The sequence below is a fragment of the Dermacentor variabilis genome, chromosome 6 (assembly GCF_050947875.1).
Source record: "Dermacentor variabilis isolate Ectoservices chromosome 6, ASM5094787v1, whole genome shotgun sequence".
NCBI lineage: Eukaryota > Metazoa > Arthropoda > Arachnida > Ixodida > Ixodidae > Dermacentor > Dermacentor variabilis.
Window position 1 is genome coordinate 50,108,772 of NC_134573.1, and position 25,781 is coordinate 50,134,552.

The 25,781-nt window shown below is 49.6% G+C and overlaps 1 protein-coding gene and 1 long non-coding RNA gene across 2 annotated transcripts in view; one reads left to right on the plus strand and one right to left on the minus strand.

The window, feature by feature from the left end:
- Positions 1–4,143: 4,143 nt before the first annotated feature.
- On the minus strand, positions 4,144–5,536 carry LOC142584159 (uncharacterized). The gene is made up of 2 exons (XR_012828714.1): positions 5,455–5,536; positions 4,144–4,280 (listed from the first exon to the last, which is right to left on the minus strand). It is a non-coding gene; the product is annotated as an uncharacterized LOC142584159 (long non-coding RNA).
- A 5,732-nt stretch (positions 5,537–11,268) lies between these two features.
- The window catches only part of LOC142584160 (decapping and exoribonuclease protein-like), a 75,891-nt gene continuing 61,378 nt past the window's right edge, over positions 11,269–25,781 (plus strand). The window contains exon 1 of the mRNA XM_075694329.1: positions 11,269–11,735. Within this exon, the coding sequence (XP_075550444.1) occupies positions 11,320–11,735 (416 nt within the window). The 5' untranslated portion in view covers positions 11,269–11,319. The remainder of the gene's footprint in view (positions 11,736–25,781) is intronic.

The window sequence follows — 25,781 nt, forward strand, 5'->3', positions numbered from 1 at the left end:
AGGTAAGTTCATTGCTGAAAGGTGCAGGGCAGTCATAGACGACGTACTGATTCCATACATTCTTAACGGCCCGTTCCTGGAGGGCGACTATATATTCTAACGCGATAGGTCGCCGATCCACACTGCTCGCGTTGTGCAAGAACTGCTGGAAGAGCGCGCAGTCACTCTCTTGGATTGGCCGCCTCAATCCCCGGGCGCCAACACCATTTAACATGTCTGGGGCTCGTTGAAAGTATCGCTGGCGCACCATCCCCTCTATCAGACGCCCGAGGATAGGCTTCGATCCACCATCTTCAGTGGCTGAGAGGTGCTGCGAATGAGCACATCCCTGATCAAGTCATTCTACACTTCACTGCCTTCCAGGATGAGCGCTGTCATCGCTGCCGGCCGCTGTGGACATGACGAGATACTAACTGAAGTTCGGAGCGTGGCGTGTACAGTTCCCCGCCGGCGGGTGGGGTCTGTCTGGTGTAGTGAATGATTGTCAAGAAAAATCACTTCCAGCTCATTGTCTTAACCTAAAACATTCCTTTAATCGTATCCGTTTGTTTCATCGTGTTCGACCCCCATATTTATCATTGTTGAGTGCTTTGTTTTCTTTTCGAGTCAAATAAAGACTGAGCACGTTCCGCGCACATCTTGGTGCGTCTTGTCACTGCTTATTACGGTAGCACACACAGTGAAGAAATATACGTGCACGCGCTCAGTACCCCGGCCTTTCGAAAGAACAAACCAAGCATGCTGTCAAAAGAAGTTTGTGGAACTCCATTATCGCCAATGCCTTCATTGCCTCGGAGTTTGGCTTCGCACAACGTTTAGTAAAGAATATAAGCTCAGCTCCCGCAGTACCGATGAAATCGGTGCACTGCCCCTGACAGTAGCACGCTTCCCGACAATGCGGCCAGCGCGCGCCGCCGTAGCAGACGACGCAGATCACGACTCCGCTCCTCGAGCGTCTGCGCCTGCTCGAGCTGCTGCCACCGCACGACTCCATTGCTTGCCGCATCGCGATGCAATACGTTCCGAGTTTTCCCCTAAGTGTGAAACAGACTGTACACGCTTCTATTTACCTTTAAGAAGATCGATACGATTGACGATTATTTTTATGGCTGCAAAAGGGCAGCGTCTGTTTAACCGTGTAAGTGACGCTGAGCAGGTAATTGTAAACGACATCGTATGTGCCGCTGGAAAAATCGTCAGCACATACGATGCGGCACATACGAGCTAAAGTCATTTTTGCAGTGTCTCACAATGTTTGCTACAAATCCGTGTTCTCTCTGATGGCGACAACGGACTTCCATCGACACTGTGCGGAAATAAACAAAATATATCGCTGCATAGCACATTTACGATATGCGCACACAACTTTACCTACTACGTCCCCTACAATATGGAATAGAGGCAGCAATGTAGACAGCTTGGCCATTTTTTAACAGTGCTCAAGAGATGGAAGTCGAAAGTATTAGTAATCATTCCTGCTTCTGCAATGCCGGCGCGACCAAGACACGGGCGTCTATCGTCCAATAACTCAATCGATCGGTGCAGTGGTGAAGCGGGAATAATAATAATAATAATATTTGGGGTTTTACGTGCCAAAACCACTTTCTGATTATGAGGCACGCCGTAGTGGAGGACTCCGGAAATTTTGACCACCTGGGGTTCTTTAACGTGCGCCTAAATCTAAGCACACGGGTGTTTTCGCATTTCGCCCCCATCGAAATGCGGCCGCCGTGGCCGGGATTCGATCCCGCGACCTCGTGCTCAGCAGCCCAACACCATAGCCACTGAGCAACCACGCCGGGTGGGTGAAGCGGGAATGAATTCCGGTCATGTTCAATGCATCGTGCACATATTCAATTTCTCGGCACGCGTGAACTTCAGCCACTGCTAGCGCATACAACAGAAGTGGTTTCCATTCTTGGGCAGCGCACACACAAATGAAGCACGAGAAACAAGACAGGACAAGCGCTCGTCGAACGCTTCGTTTGCCAGTTGCTTACTTCGCTCGGCGCACCGCAGTAATCCATGTCTGTCGTCTGCTTTTTTTCGTGCCATTTTCTTGTGAATTGGCAGAATATATCACTGGTGGCATCAACCCTTTCGTGTTTACATTGCGGTCGTGACAGTTAACAACACAATAATTTCCGGTCATCCGAAGAGGCGCTGTCGCAAAGAAGAGACGTTGCGCGCGCAGCGCGTACTGAACGCGGGCGCTCCGGCCAAGGGAAGCGGCGGCGGAAACCTACACCCGTTGGAGATGAAATCGTTCCGCCAGGGGAGAAACGAGCGCTGGCGTCTAGGATGAAACTTGGCGTGCGGTCGTCTATAGGCATAGAGAAAGGAATACAACAAGGGGCTTCTTCGATTTTACACTTCTGGCTACCCGCGGGCTGCCAGAGCCAGCTAGAGCGCCTTCGTTTTTCTCGGGTTGCTCCGCCCACCGCGCGACGCACTTCCGCCGGGCGTTCGTTTTGCTCGGGCTGGACGGTTCTGGCTACCCGCGGGCTGCCAGAACCTGCCAGGACGATTTTGGTCTGGCTGCTCTCTGGAAGTTCTCTGGCTAGCAGACGACTAAAAGAGGCGATGGGCGCTCGCCGCCATCTTTGCTGGGACTTCACGGATTGCAACGCGGGCGCTTGAGGACTTACATTTACCTCGCTCAGCCAACTGTCTACGGTCATCTTCGGATTTCCTTACTTCTAGCGTTATCTTTTTAGGTGCTAACGCTCCGTTGCGCATCGCGAAGCGGTGTGATACGAGCCGTGGTGAACCGCTTGAAGCTTTTGTGTGTGTGTCCCTTGATTGCTTCTTCGCGGCGGTGAACAGAGCGCCGCGCTCTCATGCGTGCATGTTAACTGCATCGTGTTCCACGAAAGTTGTAGACGCTCATCCACACATTGCGGTACATTTTGGGTTCGTCTTTCGCTGGTGGCGTTCCTTCTCACATATCTCGCGTATGTATATATCTCTCCTTTCTCTGCAATTAGCCAAGGCTTTGCAGCTAGCCCATGTTCGCTCCGTCTGTCCGTCGTATGCTTAGGTGGCAGCTCGAAACCGATGTGTTCGAACTGCAGGCCGTTGATATAAGAATACACTGATTGCACTCGGTACATTAGACACACACGTATGTACATTGGCTTATTGCTCTCATGATTGCGACTAATGTTTTTCGTGTGAAACGTTTCGCTGGTCACAGGCGACGTGCATTTTCATGCGCCAGCCGCGTCCCCAGCTCCTTGGGGTCAAAATGAGAAGCACCACCAGCCACAACAAACTCTGAAATCGAAGCCCGTGCAAGCAGGTAGGCGCGAAATTTTATGCGTATGAGACGTATCCGATAACCTGCTTTTTCATGTCTTGTAATGACACAGCGCTAACTTATCGATGTCGCCAGTGGGCGACGTGATCGCCGCGAACAGGGATCCTCCAACTATCGCTTTCGAGTATACAATCACGATTTCGCGTCTTGTCATCTGCCGCGTCGGAGGCCACCTGTTGCGCTGCGCAAGGCGAGGTTGGCCCAGTACGCGTCCTGCGCCGAGTCGCGCGAAATCGCGCGAAAGTGATCATATTCCTGATTGCAACTATATATTTTCAAGCTGGTAACGCATAAATGGGCCGACTACGCCGAGCGCGCGCCGGCCTCGCCGGGCGCTGCCATGCTGGTAGCATGTTTACATTTGGCCAGCTGTAGCGGCGTTCGATTTTGCAAACTTCGGGCAGGTTCGGGTTGTCTTGGGATCCCAGCCCACGTGACTTCCTGTCAGAACCGGAACTAGCTGGCTGCCATCTGGCTGCCAGCGGGCTGCCAGAACTCCGAAAATCGAAGAGGCCCAAGAGCGGACACTCCCATAGAGCCCAGCGGCCGAATTGACTGCAGCGCACCAAGCCGTGGATGTTAAAACCTGAAGCACACTTCCGGTTTCGGTTTTGTGCGCGCGCGTTTTGAATACTAGCTGGTGCGCGCCACGCCGGCTCAGTTTTTCATTTTTTTTTTTTTGCTTTTGCAGCAAATGTCTATATTTTTTATTTATTAAATATTTATTTGCAAATCATTTTATCAAGTAAAATTGATTGCGAACGATCTTCACAAGGCTCCATTGAATATGTGCCACGTGCAGTGTCATAAAGACTCAAGACACCTTGTGAAATGAGGCAAAATTAACGTTTATTTTATTCTTTGTAAATGCTCGTCGCGGGCTTTTTGTGCATTCATCCAGCGTTGTGGCACCAGGTAAGCAGCAGTAGTTTCCGCAGGAAGCTCCACCAGACGACGTGAGCTAAAAAAAAATACAAGCGTTATTTTGGTATTAACATGTAAGAATAATGCCTGTAGAGGCGAAGCGTGCGAAAGTAGTGAGTGGGCGGCATTACAAACAAAAGCAGTTCGTATTTACACACACGACGTAGAAAATACCAGACTCATCCCAAGCAATACCGTACATACCACAAACAAATTCCAATCCCAAGCATTCGCCTCTTCCCAGTACTTATTTCCTGCACTTTAATAGCACGAATGCGCGGGCAACGGCGCGTTTCGCGAACTTGGCTACAACCGACGCGATAGTACGCTACGAATGCACAGAGGTGGCCACAATACAGGCTCTCAACCAGAGCATGCTGGACGCTCGCAGAATTTCTTCTACTCGCACTCAAGACAAAATGCGTGGGTGCCGTTCTGAAGACAGAATTTTCGAGTTACTAGTTCCTGGCGTTTGAGCTCCTTGGCTTACCTCTTGTGCGTTCTGCAGGCGCAAGCAACGCACTCCCGTGTTATCACTCCTGACGATTGCTCTACGCGTTTTCGACAAGCGTGGGTACCGAAAGAAGGCTTAAATTGTTGCGGGGACATAAAATTGCCACAAACTTGTCGCAGTAAGATTCAGTACGCGCCAAACTGACTTTGTCACCACGGCCGAGCTGCTTTTCGCTGCGTCACAACAGGCGCGGCGAGCGGGCCTCATAACATAAGAGTATCGAAAATGATTTTCAACAATGTTGGGCGTCAGAGAAAGAAAAGCGCCATGAACTTGTCAGTGCATTAAAGCGCGAAACCGCGCACCACGGCCGAGCTGATTTTCACTAACCGAGTGACAGCGCCAGGCGCGCGCACTGCGCTCGAAAGGTAGCCCAAAAAGTAATGAAATTAGTTTCAATAATGTTGGCAGTCAGAGAAAGCGCCAAAACTTGTCGCAGTAAAATTCAGTACACGCGAAACTGCGTCACAGCACCCTGTGCGACTTGCGTGCCCAAAAACTACCGAAATTAGTTAAAATAATATTGGGGCTCATAGAAAGCGTCGCAAACATCTCCCAGTACGATTCATTAATTTAAATTAACTGCTCCACGACGGCCACGGTTTTTCGTTAACTGCGTCACAAGTCTAGCCTATGTGCCGGGCAGTAAGCCTAATTGCTTGAAGTGCGTCGCAGACTGTCGAACAAACTTTCTCACCTTGCCGTAGTCCAATAGTGCAGTGCTGCCATGTCGAAGTTCCGAATGAACGCAATAATTCACCGGGAGGCCACCAAACCAGGCTAAATCCCAAAATAGAAAAACAGGCACACGGGTGCCCGAACAGTCCAACGCTCAGATGCGCGGCCGGTCTCTCTCGCTTCGGCGGTGCGTCTGACGAATGACGCCAACATCTGGCTCGTCATTCACCGGTTCGCCTGTCGCTAGGCAACGGAAGTAAGCCGCAAAGTTTAATTTAATTTATACGCAGATATTTTTAATTTTTCCGGGAAAGAATAAAAAAATTAAACAATTACTGTTAATCTCATTTCACATACTTCTTTTTTTCGATGCTCGCGGCCCCAATTCGTCGATGTTAATACTATAGCGTGACGTGTTTCCTGTTTCCAATTTTCGCCGAGTATTCGCTCTTGTTCGATCCCTTTCTCTATGCTATAGGAGTTGTTTTCGCGAACGTGAGCGTGCGCGAGCGCGAGCGCGCGTTACGTCGGACTATATTTACGCCTTTACTCGCCGCTGCGCTGCCGCTATCCCTGCAATCTGCCCCACGGCGCGTCGCGTGATAGAAGCAACGGAACTTGAAATCTAACATGACGATATACGGGCCCTGCCTTGCCTGCGCTAAGTAAAATCAAAGAGTGTGGCGCTGACGGTGCGTGCTATGCCGTGAAATTGAGGAACAAAGTGCGGCACTCCCGAACTAGAGAAAAAAAGGCAGCCAAATAAAAGATCTCCACAATATCTTCCCGTCCTTACTGTATAGTTTTATCAGCCGAACGAAAAAAGTGCTGGACCAGCCTAGGTTGAACCCTTCTGATTGCTGAACGGCGACCTGCGAGCCGTTAACGCTGGCGATAGCACTGGGAATTCGATCTCACCATGCAAGTATCTCATTGGCAATGGCTTGGAAGCGGAGGTCACGGGAAAGCTGACCCAGCCCTTCTACCGGCCAACACAGTATTTGCGAGAGCAACTTCGTGGATAGTGTCGGCAGCAGAGATCTAGGCCCTTCCGAAGAATGCTTCGATTCAGACCGACTTCTGGGAGCTGCAGGCCGGTAGCGATGAACCGCAGCGCGCAATTCCGTCCTCCGCGTGGAATGACCACTGGTACACTGGTACCCGAGTCTCCTCCAATCGATAGAGTAGCCTGCAAAAGGTCTACTTAGAAAGCCGGCAGGGGCGGTGCAACTCATTATCTGTCATTTCTTCGAACGCGTATTGCACATCCGGCCGTGGTCGACACCGAAAGAGCAACACCAAGCAAACGACGAAGGCAAGTAATAGCCTCCGAAGCAACCAACGCACGCGCGCGCGACGCCCGCGTGTCTCCGGGGTCGCGCGACCGGCACGCGCGGCCAGGGTCGCAAGCCAACAGCCAAGCCACAGCAACGGAACCCAAAGCGGACTATCCCTTCGCCGCTTCCGCTCTTAGCCAAAGACGGGTTCGCATTGGAAATGATTGACAGATGCGTGAAGTGAACATGATTTGCATTGCCGCCCCGCTGTCTCTGACGGCCACTGACGCAAGAAAAACTTTGACGAATCACGTGAGGCCAAGTGACCCGGTCCCCTTCCGAACAGTTATAAGATTCGGCCCAGAAATACAAAAAGAGCGGACAATCCCATAGAGCCCAGCTGCCCATTTGACTGCAGTGCACCAAGCCGTCGGCGTTAATACCTGACCCACACTTCCGGTTTCGGTTCTGTACGCGCGCGTTTTGAATACTAGATTGTACGCGTCACGCCTGCTCCGCTTTTTTTTTTTTTTGCGTATACAGCTCTACTGTGCGCGGTATTTGTGCGAAATCGTTTTATTAATCAGGAAAATTGATTGCGAACGATCTTTACAAGCGTCCATCGAATATGTGCCACGTGCAATTTCATAAAGACGCAAGACGCCTTGTGAAATGAGGAAATTGTTTTATTCCACATAAATGCTCGTTGCGGCCTCTTTGTGCATTATTCCAACGTTGTGGCACAGGTAAGCAGCAGTATATAGCTTCCGTAAGAAGCTCCACCAGACGACGTCAGCTGAAAAAATGAAATTGCAAGCAAGTGTTATTTTGGCATTAACATGTAAAAATAATGCGTGTAGAGGCGAAGCGTGCGAAAGTGCTGAATGGGTAGCATTGCAAACAAAAGCAGTTCGTGTTAACACACACGGCGTAGAAAAAACCGTACTCATCCCAAACTATACCCTACATACCACGAACACATTCCATTTCCAAGCATTCCCCTCTTCCCGGGCCTTATTTCATGCACTTTAATAGCACGAACACACGGGCTACTGCGCGTTTCGCGAACTTGGCTACAACCGACGCGATGATACGCTATGATTACACATTGGTGGCCACGAAGCAGGGCCTCAACCAGGCCATGCTGGACGCTCGCAGAATTCCTCCTACTCGCACTCAAGGCAAATGCGTAGGTGCCGTTCAGAAGGCAGAATTTTCGAGTTCCTAGTTCCTGGCGTTTAAGCACCTTGGCGTTATCTCTTGCGCGTTCTCCACGTGCAACACACTCCCCTTCTTGGATAATTGCTCGTCGCATTTTCGCCAAGCGTGAGTACAGAAAGAAGGCTTAAATTGTTGCGGGCAAGAATATAGTCAGAAACTTGTCGCAGTAAGATTTACTGCGCGCCTAACTAACTTTGTCACCACGGCCGAGCTGCGTTTTGCTACGTAATGACAGGAACGGCGAGCGTGCGTCATAAGTAACAAAAAAAATGTAGCAAAATAATTTTCAACAATGCTGGGCGTCAGGGAAAACGCCATAAACATGTCAGTGCATTAAAGCGTGAAACTGCGCACCACAGCCGAGCTGATTTTCGCTAACCGCGTCACAGCGCCAGGCGCGCCCTCTGCGCACGAAAGGTACCCCAAAAAGTAAGGAAATTAGAATTATGTTGGCGGTGAGAGAAAGCGCCAAAATTTGTCGCAGTATAACTGAGTACACGCAAGACTGCGTCAAAGCACGTTGTGCGACTAGCGTGCCCAAAAACTACCGAAACAAAAAATACCGACGATTACGTTACTTCCTAATGCGAAATTTGAGCGCAGCAAATAAGCTGTTTCACCTTTTCGATAGATTGAGGCAAAGAAATCGAGCAACACATGTATGCGCTATCACAGAATTTTTTTTTTATATTTCCCGTACTCCTGGATCATCTCGACGGCGGCGACGGTAAGCTTGTGCTTCGGCGGCACGCACCTCTGGATTCTGACGGCGACGGCGCTGGGCCTCTGCTCTGGCAGCTCGTTTAGCAGCAGCAGCAGCAGCAGCAGACGGAGGACTTCCATCGGTCGTCTCGCTCATGGCTCAGAAAGAACTGGCAGATAATTTCGCAGTGGCGAACGGCAGCGGCAATTTCGGCTCGGGCGGTGCACATATACAGATCCGCCGCCACCGATCTGGCTCTCTGATTGCCACCGCACAGGGCGAACGGCAGCGGCAATTTCGGCTCGGGCGGTGCACATATACAGATCCGCCGCCACCGATCTGGCTCTCTGATTGCCACCGCACAGGGGTTGCATTGGAGGAGGAGCGAAGAAAGGAATTAAGTTCGAGCCGGCGCTTTGACAACCGGAGACTCGCAGGAAGAGGGGGGAGGGGGGCGGCGTGTACACCCAGCGGCAAACGATGGGGGCAGAAGCGCGCGCAGCAAGCGGACAACACGATAAAGGGAGGAGGGAAGAGATAGCAGCGACTGACTGATGCCGCTGACGCCGATAGTGAGTCAACCCCAGCTGCGGAGTTGGTTTCAGGGACAACGCCGCCGATGCCGACACAAACAATATGATACCCTCGCTTCCGCAGCGCTAAGAACCAGGTCTAGCCGTGGGAAGGTGGTCACGTATTCGTCGACGTGCCGGGGCCTACGTGAAATAACCGGCGCGTCGGCAACTGAAGAGCACCCTATCCGCCACACAAGAACAGGGGGGGGGGACCCTTTCCTCCTCTTTCTGCATGGCGGCGACGGTGTTCTATGCAGTCACGTTATCTTGACTCTCTAGCGGCGTCAGCGGCATCCAGCGGTATCAGTCGGTCGCTGCTAGCGCTGGGGGGATGAAAGGGGGGCGGAGCTGGTTACGAGGCCGACGACAACGCCGACGACGACGCGAAACCCAGGAACGGACGCCAAAGAGCTGCGCTCTAATAATATTGGAGCTCATAGAAAGCGCCGCAAACAACTCGGAGTACAATTCATTAATTCAAGTCAATGCGCCACGACGTCCGCCCTCTTTTTCGTTGACTGCATCACAAGTTTAGCCTAGGTGCCGTGCCGTGAGCCTAATTGCTTGAAATGCTTCGCAGACTGTCCAACAATATTTCTCACGTTGCCGTAGTCCAATATTGCTGTGGTGCCATGTCGAAGTTCAGAAGGAACGCTAGAATTCGCCGGGAGCCCAACGAACCAGGCTGAATACAAAAATAGAAAAACGTGCATACGCGTGACCGAACACGCCAACGCTGAGATCCGCGGCCGGTATCTTTGGCTTCGGAGCAATAACTGGCAATAACGCACGCAGCGGGCTCGTCCTCCGCCGATTCGCCATTCACTAGGCAACGGATCTAAGCCGCAAAGTTTAATTTAATTTATACGCAGGTAGTTTTACTCTTGCCCGGAAATAATAAAAAAATAAAACAATGTCTGTTAACCTCATTTCACATTCTCTTTTTTTTTTATTCTCGCGGCAGCAAACGGTCGGACTAGCGTGACGTATTTCCAGTTGCCACTTTTCACCGAGTGTCGCCTCTTGTTGTATTTCTCTATGAGCCAGCTATTACGTCGTGAGGAATGGCGTTACTCACTTGAACGCGGCGGTTTCGTGAGAGGTTTTTTTTTTCCTTGCGTGTTTCTTCAACAAGTGGCGTGCGCTTCACTTCAAACGTTGCGTGACCTAGTTGCACTGCATTCGTTGGCGAAAGGTGTGAGTGCAGGTTTTTTTTTTCCTTTATGGTGCAAGTTCACGCTGGCGGCATCCGACGCGCTTTTCTCGTCGTGATGATAAATGCGGGACGCCCCGCGAAGAGACGTCGGGCTGTGTTTGTTGACCCTCCGTAACACATGCTCTGAGTGTACGATGGGTAGCAAAATTAGTAAGTGGAATGTTTTCAAAATAATAGTGTGGGGAAATGTTGTCTGATAATTGTTGGATATGAACACATGGTTTCGCAAGGAATTACGAATGACTGTGAAAAGTATGCGCATAGGTTACTATGCATTAGACTATGTGCTGGACATAGTACTTTTCATCATTGAAACATGTTTTGTTTCGCCAGTTATATTGGTTGCCTTATTAAAGACGAATAAAATTGAAGTTGATATTGAAAGCTCTCTGGCAGTCTCATTTATTTGCATCCTATTCACTCACCTTCCTAAGGAAGCTACTGGAGCAACTGCTGTCAATAACAGCCTAATTACGTTCACATTAACACATATGCCACTCCTAATAGTTAAAGGACACGCTGGCGTTTCAGCTGAGGTAAGTCGCACACTCGTCTCGGCTACAATAGAAAAATAACTGCTGTCGTAGCGGTCGTAATACCCCACGCTAAAAGAATTCAAGCATTCGCACCGAGCAGCGTAAGATCATGATGTTCCTGTGATATCCGGTTGTGACGTAACCTTGTTTTTTATTTTTCATCTTTTGCTTGCTGTTAGTTGTCCCCGCGATACGTAGGTGGCGGCTGTTACAACGAGCCCCATTTTCTTGACTTGCGGGCTTCCATGGAAGCTTCGCTACCAGTTTGCGCATACCTTTGAAATGACATAGGAGGCTGTGGCCTTGCACGGCAGACAGTGGCTGGCGAGACACAGGTCAGGGAAGCTGGCGTAGTAATGGATGGTGCTTGCGAACGCTCGGGGGTGGACGCCCGTTGCCACGAGTGGTGTGTTGTGCCCGCCGGCGAAAACGTTGCGGCCTTAAACGTGCGAGATGCCGTTTCGTCGCCGAGCGGCGACTGTCCCAGGTACGACGTGCTCTGCGAGGTCGGTCACTACTCCGTACGAGGTGAAAGGGAAGAGTTCGAGTACATCGACGGCGCCGCTTTAAAGAGGTACCTGCTCACTCCGATCCCGTGGGAATCCATGCTGAATCTGAATATCGGATACACGGAGGCAGTGCGGGTAAACTGGATAACCGGTAAACTGGCGCCCACAGAAAGTCTACTCCGCTGGGTTCTTCTCAACAGAGACAAGGTGGTCGCGCGCTCTTCTAACGAGGAGGCACCGTCGTCGGGGCTAGAAAGGAAGAGGTGAGTGTCCTATTCTCTTTCGACGTCGAAAACTTTGCCGCTTGTAGAGGTGTGCGAATATTCGAGACAGCTCAAATAACCAATCTAATAATCTCAAATTCGATTATGTATACGAATTTAATCGTCACGATTAGTACCTACCACTATTTCCCCAATAACTTTCCAGACCCTCAACTAACGTCCGTCAAGTGCAAAATTGTAGCAGAAATGCGATAAATTGAATAACGGCGGCCGCAGGAGACTCAAAACATGTGATGGGGCAGGTGCTTACGATTGTATTTAGATCACGTGAGATATGGCCAAGCGGCATCCCACTGAGCTCTATCAGACTAGGACTAAAGGTAGAAATCTAATCACACAGGCAGGCCAGCGCCCGTTGGTTCTTGAGCTTTACACGCTGGACCGGGACATCGTTTTCAGCTACTGCAACTGCGCACTCGCCAGCGTGACGACGCTGTTAACAATTCAGTTTCTGCATTTCGGACGCACTAGACGCACCCCCGTGATATACACCCGTGTAGCTAAGCTCTCAACGCATGAATTGGGCGACGATTAACCTGCAAAATCAGCGAACAACGCTCCGGTCCACTTGCAGAGAAACATATTGACAGGTGCTATTTCTGCTTGGCCCCAACTACGGCACGAGGGCTCAAGGATGGAATTTGCTCAAATCCTGCGTTGATTTTTCTTCCGCACCTCTACGAAGTGCCGTAGGCAATACGTAGCGCAGGGAAACAGTTGCTTCCCGCTAAACAGCGATCGATCACCCTCATTCAGGAGCCCTGAGTACCTGAACGTACAGCATTTTCAGGTTTTAATTATCAACGCTGTATAATTTGCATTGTAATCACAGATACTAACGTTGTGTATACATAATTACGTGAAAATTGTTGTATAATGATCGCGATAACGACTGCTCATTGTTTGAGAAGTAATTGATTCGTTTCTGCTAATATTTTAAGTATATTCCATTCAGCTCCAAAAATTTGCACTCCCGTCAATTAGTGTAAAGTGATCGCGTGTTTGCGGCAGTCATGGTATATCAACTAACTTGTTAGCCGACGCACTTAATATGTTTGCTTTTTATCTCTTGAGCTGTCGCCATTTAAAAATTCTGGTGCAAGCTATGTTACGACTAGGCCAATATGTTGCCTCCCCATGAGTACGGCTGGTGACTAATTTGGAGCCGTGATTCGGCTATAAAGAAATTTAAAAATGAGTCATAACCTCTGATTTTATCATCACGCCAAGACTGAAGTGTGGATCGCTTCATGTAGCTACCATCAATCTGGTTCGAATGATACCCGATGTTTCTTTTTTTTTTTCCCTGTGCAGTGGGCGTATTTTGGCGACTGGCTGTGACGCAAAAAAGTTTTCTTCCGGGTAACTGTTAATCACGTTGGAGTCTCGTTAGGCTAGCTGAAGCTTCATTTTGCCATTTACGTGTGTGCTGCTTCACGCAGGGAGCTAGTGCCCCAATAAGATGCAAATACTGGCATTTTGGCACTGCTTCCCACTTTCAATTTTTCACTGCATTCTTCTTCAAGGGCCTAAATGCACTGCCCAATTTATTTGCCCCAAGCCTTGAGGTAGCACAAATTGCCTGAAAAGGGATAAAATCAATGTAGTGCCATTCGGTTTTATTTGGAACTAGTCACACTACTATTACGGCCAAGTATATATATTATATTTCGCGCATTGGCGTAAATCAGTAAAGCGTCTTTGTCAATAAGAAATCCCGCTCTCCTGAGAGATAACCGCTAAGTAAAGATTTTTCTCTAGCGAGGTAGAGAGATTGAAAGCTGACGAAAGGTTATCAGATGTTTTTACTAAGCCACTGAAAAATGGCTAGCATGGCTTAAAAAGCCACGCGGATAAAACGAGCATCCTTCAAGGTTACGACCCGAAACATTTGCCAATTCGACAATTGTGCCTTACACAGGGCCTCTTTGATTTTGCACTACCAGCAAGCTGCCACAGCGCGCAGCCTGACCTCGTTATATAAGCGGAGCTGTTAAGCTTTTCGTAAGTCCGTTTCGTGCCTGCAGAAAACTTGGTCCAGCTGTGCATCGCCGAGCTACGCAACCTCCTCGCTTCCCACATGTGCGTATACGGCGCAGTCTCGCCGCGTCATGCGGGCGCTTCCCTTTCCCCCGCCGAGGACAAGCGAGTGTTCGCTTAGCCGTGACGTCAGGGATGTGCTAGAAAGCCCTGAGTCTACAAGGAAGCTCGGCGCGTGGCTCAGCGGGACTACGATCGACGAAGGAGAGCCGATCCTGCACACCGCGCCGAGGCCGCCGCCGACAAACGCCGTCGCCGAGCCAAATATCCCGAGTAGCCAAGCCGTGCATAACGTCGCTGAACTTGGCAAAACCAAGCAATACTTAGTGCAAACCTATCCAAGCCACGCATAACCTCGCAAAACTTAGTATGAATCTACCGGAGCCATGTATAACCTCGCAAAACTCAGCAAAAGCCGGAACTAGCTCCACCGTGACACAGGCTTGCACAACTAGTGCAAACTGCCCACATTTTTTATCAAGTTCCGTAGCCCAACGTGCGGCGCACTTAGGTCGGGCGCTCGTTTTTCCCGACCTTGACGGGCCTTGCTAACCGCAGGCTGCCAAAACCTGGCAGGACGAGTTTCTGGATAGCAGAAATAATGTAATTCTCTGGCGAGCAGAGGATATAAAGACGATGAGCGCTCGCGGCCATCTTAGTCTGGATTCGACCGATTGCGACGTAGGAGCTTGAGTATTTGCTGACATCGGCTAGCTTCTATAGTCGTTACCTTCTGAAGCCCGTTCCGCCTTGTGAGATGGTGCGATACGATAGGTGTCATGCACTTCAAGCTTTTTTTACAGCGGAGCTGTTAAACGCTAAGTTCTGGCGGTTTGTGTGCCTAGGTAGAAAAAATCACCGCCAAAGCACTCCGTACTGATGGTTAACCAGCGAAGCTGAAACGTGCGGCGCAGGTGTTTATCGCTGGGTCCATCCCGGCGGTTCATTAAACGATGGCTTGGTAGGCGGCCGGATCGTCGGTACTTAGATGCTGCTTGCGCACGACTGTAGGAGCCGGTTCTTGTGCCCGGGCTGCAGCATCGGCACGGCGCAGACGAGGAGCTCGTTCACGGTTGTGCTCGCGGCGTTGCTGATTGCTAGCTGTCTGCTCCTCAGCAGCGCGCATGACGCGTGGCCTACCCATTTCGGAGACGGAGAAAAAATGCTGAGAGCGCGCTCGGCTGTGAGGGAAAGCAATGACGTCACTAATGGCGAAGCCAATCGGCGGCCTATTTTCTTTTTTTTTCGCGCATGGCGCCGGACTGGAGGAGTTTTCGTTGTACAGGCGACAGACGGACGGACGGACGAACGAATGAGCTGGACATATATAGCTTTTCTGTAAAAGTAAATCCGGGATAGACATTGTTTAGTATGGATTGCGGTTTTACGTCACACGCTCTGGAGGCAAAGCACGTAAACTTATCTCAGTTCCCTTCGCCCCATGCAATGGGTAGGCCGCGGCAGGTTATGACTGCGGTAGAACAGCGCGCCTGCGAAGAACACTGTAGTGAACAGAAGCCTGAATGTGCGCGGCGACGGCGGGCGGCACGTAATACGGATGAAGATCGTGCCCCAAACACAAAGCGTATGAACATTTGGTACAATATAAACGTACAATATGTAGCGAAACATTTCACGCTAGCTCGGATAGCGTCAAAGTCGGCCCACTAAAAATAGCGAGCGAGTGCACTGGCAAAGTGCAATGACAGAAGACGCCCACTAGGTCTAATATACGTTAGGCATGTGGTGTTTTTACTGCGTGAACAAATGAACTGTAGTATGCTAGTTAGCTTGGCGATTCGGTACATCTGCATTATTATTACTCCGTATTATTATTGTGTCCGTCTTTTTAGTGCGCGCTGTAACTAATCATATTGTGCAAATGAATTCGGGAACTTCGTTACGTAATTTCTGTACCATAGTGCCCACACACCGTCTCCAGCACGCACAAGGCGTTTCATGTACCCTACCCACTGTGGTTGCCGCCCCGATTTAGCCTACCCGATTTCTTTATTCCTTTTCTAGTTGCACGAGCATCGAGTGACGCTCTTGTTTCTTGCGCACCGCTTCCGGTTCAGCTTCTAAGACGACCTGGAATGAAATTCAAACTAAATAAAGAATTGAAACAAAATAGTACAACACAATATTCATGGGTGTCATTATAGATATATCCGGAGGATAAATTTAGTTACAAGTTTAGTTACTGAAGTGTTAAAATAAGCAGAATTATATTAAAATCACTGTTTACCGCACCCCAAAGCACATAATTGTACACTCTAAGAGACCCGTCACCAAAGCAGGATTTTGGCGAAATTCATGGAAACCCGAAAGTAGAAAGCGGAAGTAATGACGTCATACGCAAGAAGGTGGCGGGATATTTAACCGGCTAATTGATGGAAAACAGTTGTCTGGGATAGACTTAAAATCTGCCTAGCAGAGCGGATGCGACGTCACTCCCTGCTCTCTCGCTTCTCTCCCGGCGCTCACCTGCTCGCTTGCTCGCAGTAGCTGCGCGCGCGCGCACCTTACATCCACTGACGTCAGCACCGTAGATGGCGCGTAAGGTGCGCTTGGAGTAGTGTTCCTGTATATGCTCCCGCAGGGAGCAGAGTTGCGCATAGGTCCGCCGTCGTGATCCAGCTCTGCAGCGAAGCCACTCCTCGTGCGCGCAGGAGCCAAATGCCGCGCGGTGTTCCGCCTTTTTCTCTAGTGGTCGCGAGCTACAAGCGCCAATTGTTCGCAGGCGCTTAGCAAAGGGCACTTCTTAATACAGGCTACGCTCGAACGAGTCATTCGTGCAGTCGTAGGGGGTGGGTTTCCAACCAACCGAAACTTTGTATGTACCTTTGTAAACACGCATATACAAACACACACATGAACGTACAAATAGGGGGTAGGACCGCCTTCCATTCCCCAAAATAATATACTCTCGTGGCTCGAACAGCTCCAAAGTTCGCTCGCAAACGCGCAGTACGTTGCCACAAAACGCGGTGCAATGATTTTCAGCATGTATATGAAGTTGTCTTATCACTGTCAGAAAGCAAGAAATGTTTTAAAGAGTGTTTAAAACTTCACACACGTAAGGTGGCCACTTAGCGCATTTTGGCTGCCGAAACCAGCCGATTAATAACCGTCGCCAAGAGAGCTATCGTGCCTGCAGTTATGTCAGTGACCGTTAACAGAGCGTCATTTATCACTAACCATCGTTCACAATTAACAGCTGCACGTTTTCGATACATGCGGTGCAGACACAGATTTAAGCGCATTTCAAATGTTCACATGCGCACATTTTAAGCAAAGCTTGCTTTTATGATTCATTCATACCGCAGACTAATCAGCTATATAGTAGCAGCAAATCTGCAAGTACAAAAAGATTCAAGTTGCAAGAGCTTCTAGATCAAATTTATTTCATACAAGGGAATGCAGGAACGGCTGCTGGCAGCAGGCCAAGTGTGCTGGTTCTTGGAACCTTGGGGGTAGAATTCAAAGAAACTGGAAAGGCAACAAGCTATTAAGAGTAGGTTATTTTTATTGCATTAATCACATCAAGATGGCAGACTTGCAGAGTAATTATTCACACAGTGCAGACTGTAATCTGACAACACATTTTTCTTGAACTCTTACCACTCGGAAAAAAGCCAGTAGTTGAAGACACTGTATCAAATCAATGAAATCACTGAAGCAGCTTTTGGCCAAAAAGCCAGTTTACAAAGCTTTGTGACCTATCGCATCAGAGGCAAGGAAATTTTACGTCATTGAACAGTGCATTCACTCCACTCCCGCCCACAGGAAACAGCATTCACCAAAGCACAACGTAGATTCCTAGCGTGTTTAAATGAACGACAAGTTTTTGTTCCACTGGCCGATACATGATGCTCACAAGCTAGCACACATACACACATACAGTTGCGGCTTAGCTTCTATGGCAGCAATTAGTTAACAAAATAAATAAGCCTGTGCACTTCAAGACAATAAATTGACTAGAATCAATTTTACTGTTCTCAAAACTTCACTCGGAGAAGGAATATATTACAATTATCACAGCTCGAGAGCTAATAATGCATATGCCAACTTAGCACCCGTTTTATCCTTGTTCCCTAGTGTGCTTTCTGCAACGATGTCCTAGCTCTTCAGAAATTGCGGTTGACGAGAGAGGTACATATTACTCATTTCAATTTTAAACTCTGAAGGGTGCATTCAAACTCAAGAAGCCCAGACTTGTTAGCAACAACACTCTCACTATAGTATCAGTGTGTCTCCAGCTAGTTTGCTTGGCTGAAGCATTTACTCCTATGGCTGACTTCCGTGCGGTTTGTGCAGTGTGGTGCGCCGCTCCCCGTCATACTGGAATACAAGTGCCAGTACGATGTGTTTCGTATCACTTCACCAAGGTCCTTGACTTCACATCGTCGAATACCGTACCTGAAACCCGCAGCTGCTCCTCTCAACGCACGATCGACGGTCCGCTGATTGCAATGACGATGGCACTGACGGAAACGACAAATTCGCATGAGTTGGCGATGCGCCCGTAAAGTTGGCTTCGCAGCGGCGCGGATCATTTGACGTCATTTTTCGCGCTCGGCCAATAGCGGTGCGAGCGGCGCCGGAAAAGGTATGCGCAACTCTGCTCCCTCCGGGAGCATATACAGGAACACTAGCTTGGAGCGCTGCTCGCTAGGGGGCTACGCCCCGCCCGGTCGCGCGCACTGCCATTCCTTCTCGCCCTATTTAACTCCTTACCCGCATATCGCACCATGCAGGGGAAAGACGTTCGCTCGCTTAACCTAAAGAACAACAACGCCGAGGGGTGAATGCCACTAAGGGCTACCTAAAGCAACATTAAGGTCGCCTACCATGATTTTTTTTATCCCGTGAATCTTGCTGTCAAGCAAAGCTCGAGACGCGCTCATGTGTGCTATTCGCGTGCTATCTCGCGGTTTGTAATTGCTGTTACATTTTGCAAGGCCTACTGCGCAAAGTATCAAAGCTGAACGAAATTGGAAACCGAGAAAAGAACACAGTATTTAGCTAGAAGAGGAATCGAACTGGAACGTTACGATATTTTCACTACGGAGTGAACTCGAAGGAAAAAAACTAGTTTCAGTTCAAACTAGATACCTTTCTTTTTTTTCTTTTTTTTTTTTTTTGAGCTCCCGACCCAAGTTATGCCTGTATTTGTTGCTTAACTAGGCTACCTCGTCTGTAAATACGCACCATATTCCTGTGATTTTAAATGTGCCAGCACCGTTAGTACGGTTTTCACCGCATTGCTTCTGTGTGCAGACTATAGGTGTTAGGTAAACCCGATAGTACTTGCGAGTATATATATATATATATATATTGTTACGAAGAGTTCTGAAGAAATGGTTTTATTTACAGGCGATGGATGATGATCGTAGCGTGATAGTAGCGCAGCTCGGCCTCTCCAACGCTTCGTCCTCTTCGTCTTCCCTTCTTTTCTCTTGTCCGTGCCTTTCGTATCTGTTACATTTCCCCGCAAGCAGACGAAGCCCGTGGGACGAGTCAGGATGCACAAGCAGGGTAGAAAGGCTTCAGGCGAGCAATGTGAGTCAGCTGAGTTCTGCTTGATCGCCGACCGTTGCACAGCAGGCGAGCTATGATGTGAGTTCGCTCAGGCGGTCCACAACTACAAATGGGCCTGAATATTGTGACAATAACTTTTGGCACAATCCACGCTTGCGTTGCGGTGTCCAAAGAAGGACCAAGTCACCTTTTTCCAACGATACTTGTACGTGACGGTTGTCGTATCGCTCTTTTGAACGACTTTGCGAGGCCAGAGTACGAAGACGAGCTATTCGACGCGCTTCTTCGGCGAAACACAAAGTCTTCGATACAGAATCGTCACTGTGCAGAACGAACGGTAAGAAAGTGTCCAGAGGGCTTCGCGGTAACCTGGCATAGAGGAGATAAAATGGGCTATAGTTCGTGGTTTCGTGTTTTGCCGTGTTGTATGCGTAAGTGATGAAGGGCAGCACGTCGTCCCAGTTCTTATGATTGGAGGAGACGTACATGGCAAGCATGTTGGTCAGCGTTCTGTTCGTCCTTTCAACGAGGCCATTGGTCTGTGGATGATACGGCGTGGAATGACGGAACTGGGAAGTGCACAAACGAAGTAGCTCTTCAATGGCATCAGCAGTGAACTGGCGACCACGGTCGCTGATGATGACACGTGGTGGGCCATGACAAAGGACCACTGAACGCAACAGGAAGACCGCCACGCAAGCAGCGGTGGAAGACGGTATGGCTGCAGCTTCGGCATAGCGTGTAAGATGGTCTACGCAGACAATTATCCAACGGTTCTTGTTGCTAGATAACTGGAATGGACCCAAAAGGTCAATGCCTACTTGCTCGAATGGCGTGTTGGGTGGTGTCAATGGCCGAAGGGGACCCGGGGCTGCGGTGGTCGGTCGCTTGTGACGTTGGCACGTTTCACAACTAGCGACATAGCGCTTGGTTGTTTCGTACATCTTGGGCCAGTAAAAGCGCTCCTGCGTGCGGTGTAGCGTTCGTACGAAACCGAAATGGCCGGATGTCACATCGTCATGCATGGCGCGTAGAACGTCGGAGCGAAGGCTCTCCGGGACAACAAGCAGAAAACGCGCCCCATGCCCGGAATAATTAGTTTTGTAGAGTAATTTATCACGGACGGTAAAGCGACCGCTGCCTTGAGAAGTTCGGGCGGCGACAAAAAGCGGATCGAGGGTAACATCACTCCGTTGTTCTCGCTGAAAGTCTGCCGCGTCAGGGAACGTAGAAGTAACAGCAGCGAGACCGTCGTCAAAATTCTCAGCATCGCAGTCGGTAGCCGCAAGAGGAATCCGAGAGAGGCAGTCTGCGTCAGCGTGACGACGGCCACTCTTGTACGACACCACAAAGTCGTATTCCTGGAGGCGCAGTGCCCAACGTGCGAGGCGACCAGAGGGATCACGCAAACCGACCAGCCAGCATAAAGAATGATGGTCGGTGATAATCTTGAATGGCCTACCGTAAAGATAACACCGAAACTTCCGTATGGCGAAAACAGCTGCCAGGCATTCCTGTTCCGTAACCGTATAATTCCGTTCAGATTTGCTCAGGCAACGGCTGGCATATGCTACTACATGTTCTGCGCCACTGTGACGTTGTACAAGCACCGCTCCTATCCCAATTCCACTAGCATTAGTGTGAACTTCAGTTGGGCAAGACGGATCGAAGTGACGCAAGAGCGGTGCTGACGTTAGTATAAACTTCAGTTGAGAAAATGATGCGTCACACTCTGGTGTCCAATTGAAGGATGCATTTTGTCGCAAAATACATGTCAACGGGTAAACGATGTCGGCAAACCTGGGAACAAAACGACGAAAATATGAACATAGGCCAATGAATGAGCGAAGTTCTCGTGCTGATTGTGGTGGCTTGAAGGAGCTCACCGCTTCAATCTTACGAGGATCGGGTCTGATGCCATCCTTGTCAACTAAGTGTCCCAGGACCAGTGTTTGACGTTCGCCAAAGCGACATTTCTGTGAGTTTAGAACCAGTCCAGCTTTCTCGATGCAGTCGAGAACAAGGCTGAGGCGTTCATTATGTTCTTCAAACGTGCGGCCAAAGATTACAACATCATCGAGGTAACACATGCATATTTCCCACTTCAGACCACGTAGTACTGTGTCCATGAATCTTTCGAAGGTGGCAGGAGCATTGCCAAGGCCAAAACGCATAACATTAAATTCGAATAGGCCATCTGGAGTCACGAAAGCGGTCTTTTCCTTGTCGGCAGGGTCCATAGGTATTTGCCAATACCCCGTTCGCAAATCAAGTGTTGAGAAGTAAGAAGCAGCGTGTAAGCAATCAATGACGTCATCTATTCGCGGTAGTGGATAGACATCCTTCTTCGTCACCGTGTTTAGATGTCTGTAATCCACGCAGAATCTCCACGAGCCATCTTTTTTTCTGACAAGGATTACTGGGGCTGCCCATGGACTAGACGACTCTTGAACGACACCTTTGTCCATCATATCCTTGACTTGTTGTGCAATAACTTTGCGCTCGGAGGATCACACTCGGTAGGGCTTCTGGCGGATGGGGTGTGCGGAGCCGGTATCTATTCTGTGACGAGCGCGGGACGACGGTAAATGAAGGCGTGCATCTCCATGCGTGAAGTCGAATGCAGCCTCATGCCTGGCAAGGACATGTACCAGTGCTTGCCGTTCCGACGTACCGAGAGCCTTGCTGATCATGCCAAGCATTAGCTCTTCAAAATGGCTATTAGCACAAGGAGAGCAAGCTGTAGAGACGTCCGTAGTTAGGGCCGCCATTGAGTTACATGCGGCTTCATCGAAGAGAGCGATTTTCATACCGCGAGGAAGGACAACCGGCGTGGCGGAACAGTTCAGCGCCCACAATGTGGCGACTCCTTTCGTCATGCACACGACAGAGCAGGGCACAAGTATCTTTTTTAGCGCAGTTTATGCGGAGAGGCCTAACTACAAGATCAACACAATCAGCGTCAACAGTAGTTGCAGAAACACGAACGGGCGTCAGGCACCACGATGGTGCAATCACTTCATCAAGAACACTGACTGTGTCTGTGTTCCTGTGTTCGCCACGCGAGCTTTGTTCGGAATCTGTTGATATAATTAACTTGTTCAATGATATTTCGCCACAACCAGAGTCCACAGAAGCGCCGCACTGTTCAAGAAAATCAATACCAAGAATAACATCGTGCGAACAACGAGCAAGAACAAGGAATTCCGACACAAAAACTTTCCCAGCCAACAAAACGCTCACAGCACAAACACCAAGGGGATGAAGCCACTCGCCGCCCACTCCACGAAAAGTAATACCGTCGTTCCACGAAAACATAACTTTGTGGCCTAGACGGTTCTTGAAAGCGAGGCTCATCACAGACACAGTCGCCCCAGTATCAACTAACGCCATGGTCGGTATTCCGTCAATCGAGACATTCACTTCGTTTTTGAGCATCACAACAGGCAGAGGAATTTCTGGCAAAGACCGTCCGGCGACCTCACCTCCATTGGCCGCGGATGCTAGTTTCCCGGCGGCGGTGACGAAGAACGGCGCCGAGGGGACGGAGAGCGACGGGGACGATTATTTGACGGCGTCAAACTCCGCTCAGAAGTTGGCGAATCGCTGCGTCTGGTCTCGTGTGGGAAGTGGTCCATTGGAAGGGAATCGGTCGTCCGCAAGTCATATGAAGTACGGGTTCTGGGTGGCGAGAACATTGGTGGTGTCCTTCGTGATTGACTGCCTTGGCGACAATACCGTGCTATATGGCCTGTGGAACCGCAGTTGTAGCACACGGGAGGGTCGCGGTTCACAGCATCTTCCTCGAAACGGATGCTAGGCTGCTGCGGGCGGTGACAAAGTTCGTTGTCATGTGGATAACGTGTCTCTGCGCCTCGCTGAAATCCGTCATATCGTTCATAAGTCACGTCGTGGTAGTAGGGTCGGTGCCCTTCTTGTCGCGGCCTGACCGAAGTCACAGGACCTCGGGGGTAAAAACGCGGCTGCTCTCGTTGTGGCCGAGCGTCATAAGTAGCGCCTCTGTCGTAGAGACGTGGCTGCTGTCGGGGCGCGAGTTCATAATCCTCGGTGCCCCTCGCCACAGAATATGGGGCGATGGATGCCACGTTTGACTCGAAATCTGGTGGTAGGCGGAAGCTGTGAGTGCCTGAATGTGTCGCTTGTGCGTGCAGGCTGAGCTCTTCCCGAACTATTTGTCTGATTGTTGATGCAAGATCGAGGGGCTGGTTGCTGTCCACGCTTGCAACTGTTGTCACATTGGCTAGCCTGCCAAACTTCGGCGTGATGCGCCTCGTTTTCAGCTGCTCGAAAGTACGACAATGCCGAATGATGTCAGTGACGGAAGCCAGGTTGTCCTTTGCGATGAGGAAATTATAGACGTCTTCGGCAATTCCTTTCAGGATGTGCCCGACTTCATCTTCCTCAGACATTCCAGAGTCCACCATCCTACAGTTTTATTACCGCCTCAATATAGGTCGTGCAGGTTTCGCCTGGCACTTGCGCACGTTGCAGTAGCGTCTGTTCCGCCCTTTTCTTTTTCGTCGCGGAGTCGCCGAATCTCTCTTTGATTTCAGAAACAAATCTTCCCCATGTTGTGAACGTTTCCTCGTTATTGTCGAACCACAGCAACGCAGTATTCGTTAGGAAGAACACGACGTTCGAAAGCTGAGAAGCGCTGGTCCACTTGTTGGCGGCACTCATCCGGTTATAACAGATGAGCCATTCCTCGACGTCTTCGTCCGATCTTCCGGCGAAGGGACGCGCATCTCTCAGTTGCAGAACGGAACTTGTCGGCGCAGCTGTTGGAATGGGCCGTTGTTCGTCTGCGTCGTGGGACATATTCAGCTCCGGTAGATACGGTGGGAGTCCAGCAATGCGACTGCTCCGTCGAAGAATTTTTGGTTCAGCCTCCGTCTTCGGGTGTCAATTACCCCGCACCTTCCACCACAACTGTTACGAAGAGTTGCGAAGAAATGGTTTTATTTACAGGCGATGGATGATGATCGTAGCGTGATAGTAGCGCAGCTCGGCTTCTCCAACGCTTCGTCCTCTTCGTCTTCCCTTCTTTCCTCTTGTCCGTGCCTTTCGTATCTGTTATATATATATATATATATAATATTGGAACGAAGAAGAAGAGCACAAGAACAAGGCCAGCCAGATCATCTCTTCCATGCCTGCTGTGCAACCAGTGCCGTTCGGGCAACCAGCTGTTCCTGCTCTGCGTCGCCTGCCTCCTCGGTTAAGAAGAGACGTTACCCTCGGAACTGTTCAGTGCATATATATATATATATATATATATATATATATATATATATATATATATATATATATATATATATATATATATATATATATATAATATTGTAGGGGGCAATATGCATGGGGCACAGTGCGGACTGCCACCGCTGCGGCGCGAGACCCGAGCTCGGGCTGTTGACGCGAAGCGCTAGGACTCGTTATCTAGAGCTACCTGCGATCGCTCGAACGAGCTGCAATAAACCCCATTTCAATATATATATATATATATATATATATATATATATATATATATATATATATATATATATCCTTCAAGGAGTGGAAAGTTCGAAACGAACCAAACACCGTCCTGCTACCTACGTTGCTAAGCTGTCCAAGAAGACGCACTACCCACTTCACGCCTGCTGGAGTGGAACACGGCCGAACGGCACAGGCGGCGCATCGCGTTACTCCATAGCAGGTAGCGGCTTCCCTCTGGCCGATGCCCGCTGTCGTGCGCATTCTGAAGCCTCAACATTCTGTTGCGCGTAGCCGACCGGCCAGCTCCTGTATTGCTAGGAAATAAACAGCTGTTTCCTTACGAAGATGTGCTACCTCTCTTTCAGCGCGTGAACTCACCAGACTATGATGCGTCCAACGTACTCAGACCATAGCGAGAATTAGATACTGCGCACGGGTCCGGGTGAACAAGGGCGCCTTTGTGCACGCAGAGCGCCACGCGCCACTTGCGTTCTTTTATACGCATTCGGGGTTCTCGTGTGCACCTTTTGCGTTCTTTGTACACTCCACTATTTTCGTGCTTTAACTTAGCGTAAGCAAACTCTAAAGTGCTTAGGGGATAACTTAGTATTTGCGTACTTGCAAATTTCACCCAGCACAACTGTTAAGTGCAGGCATATACCTCTTCAATAGCGGCAAGTAGCCGCTAGCACGTTAAGCGTAGAAGTGTTACTTTGCCATTCGGTGGACATAACAATGAAGCTAGTCATGAATGATCTTTTTTCTATATTTAGTTATAGGGATTCTGAAACAACATAGTCCGCGGATAGCATACGCTGTTGCGAGCATGCATCTCAGCCAACTTATGCAGTCGTACCCGATGCGTGGAGATCGCAAACGGAGCGCTAATTCACTTTTCTCTCAAACGCTCTTTCCGATAGAAGCCTTCTCTTCATTCTTTTC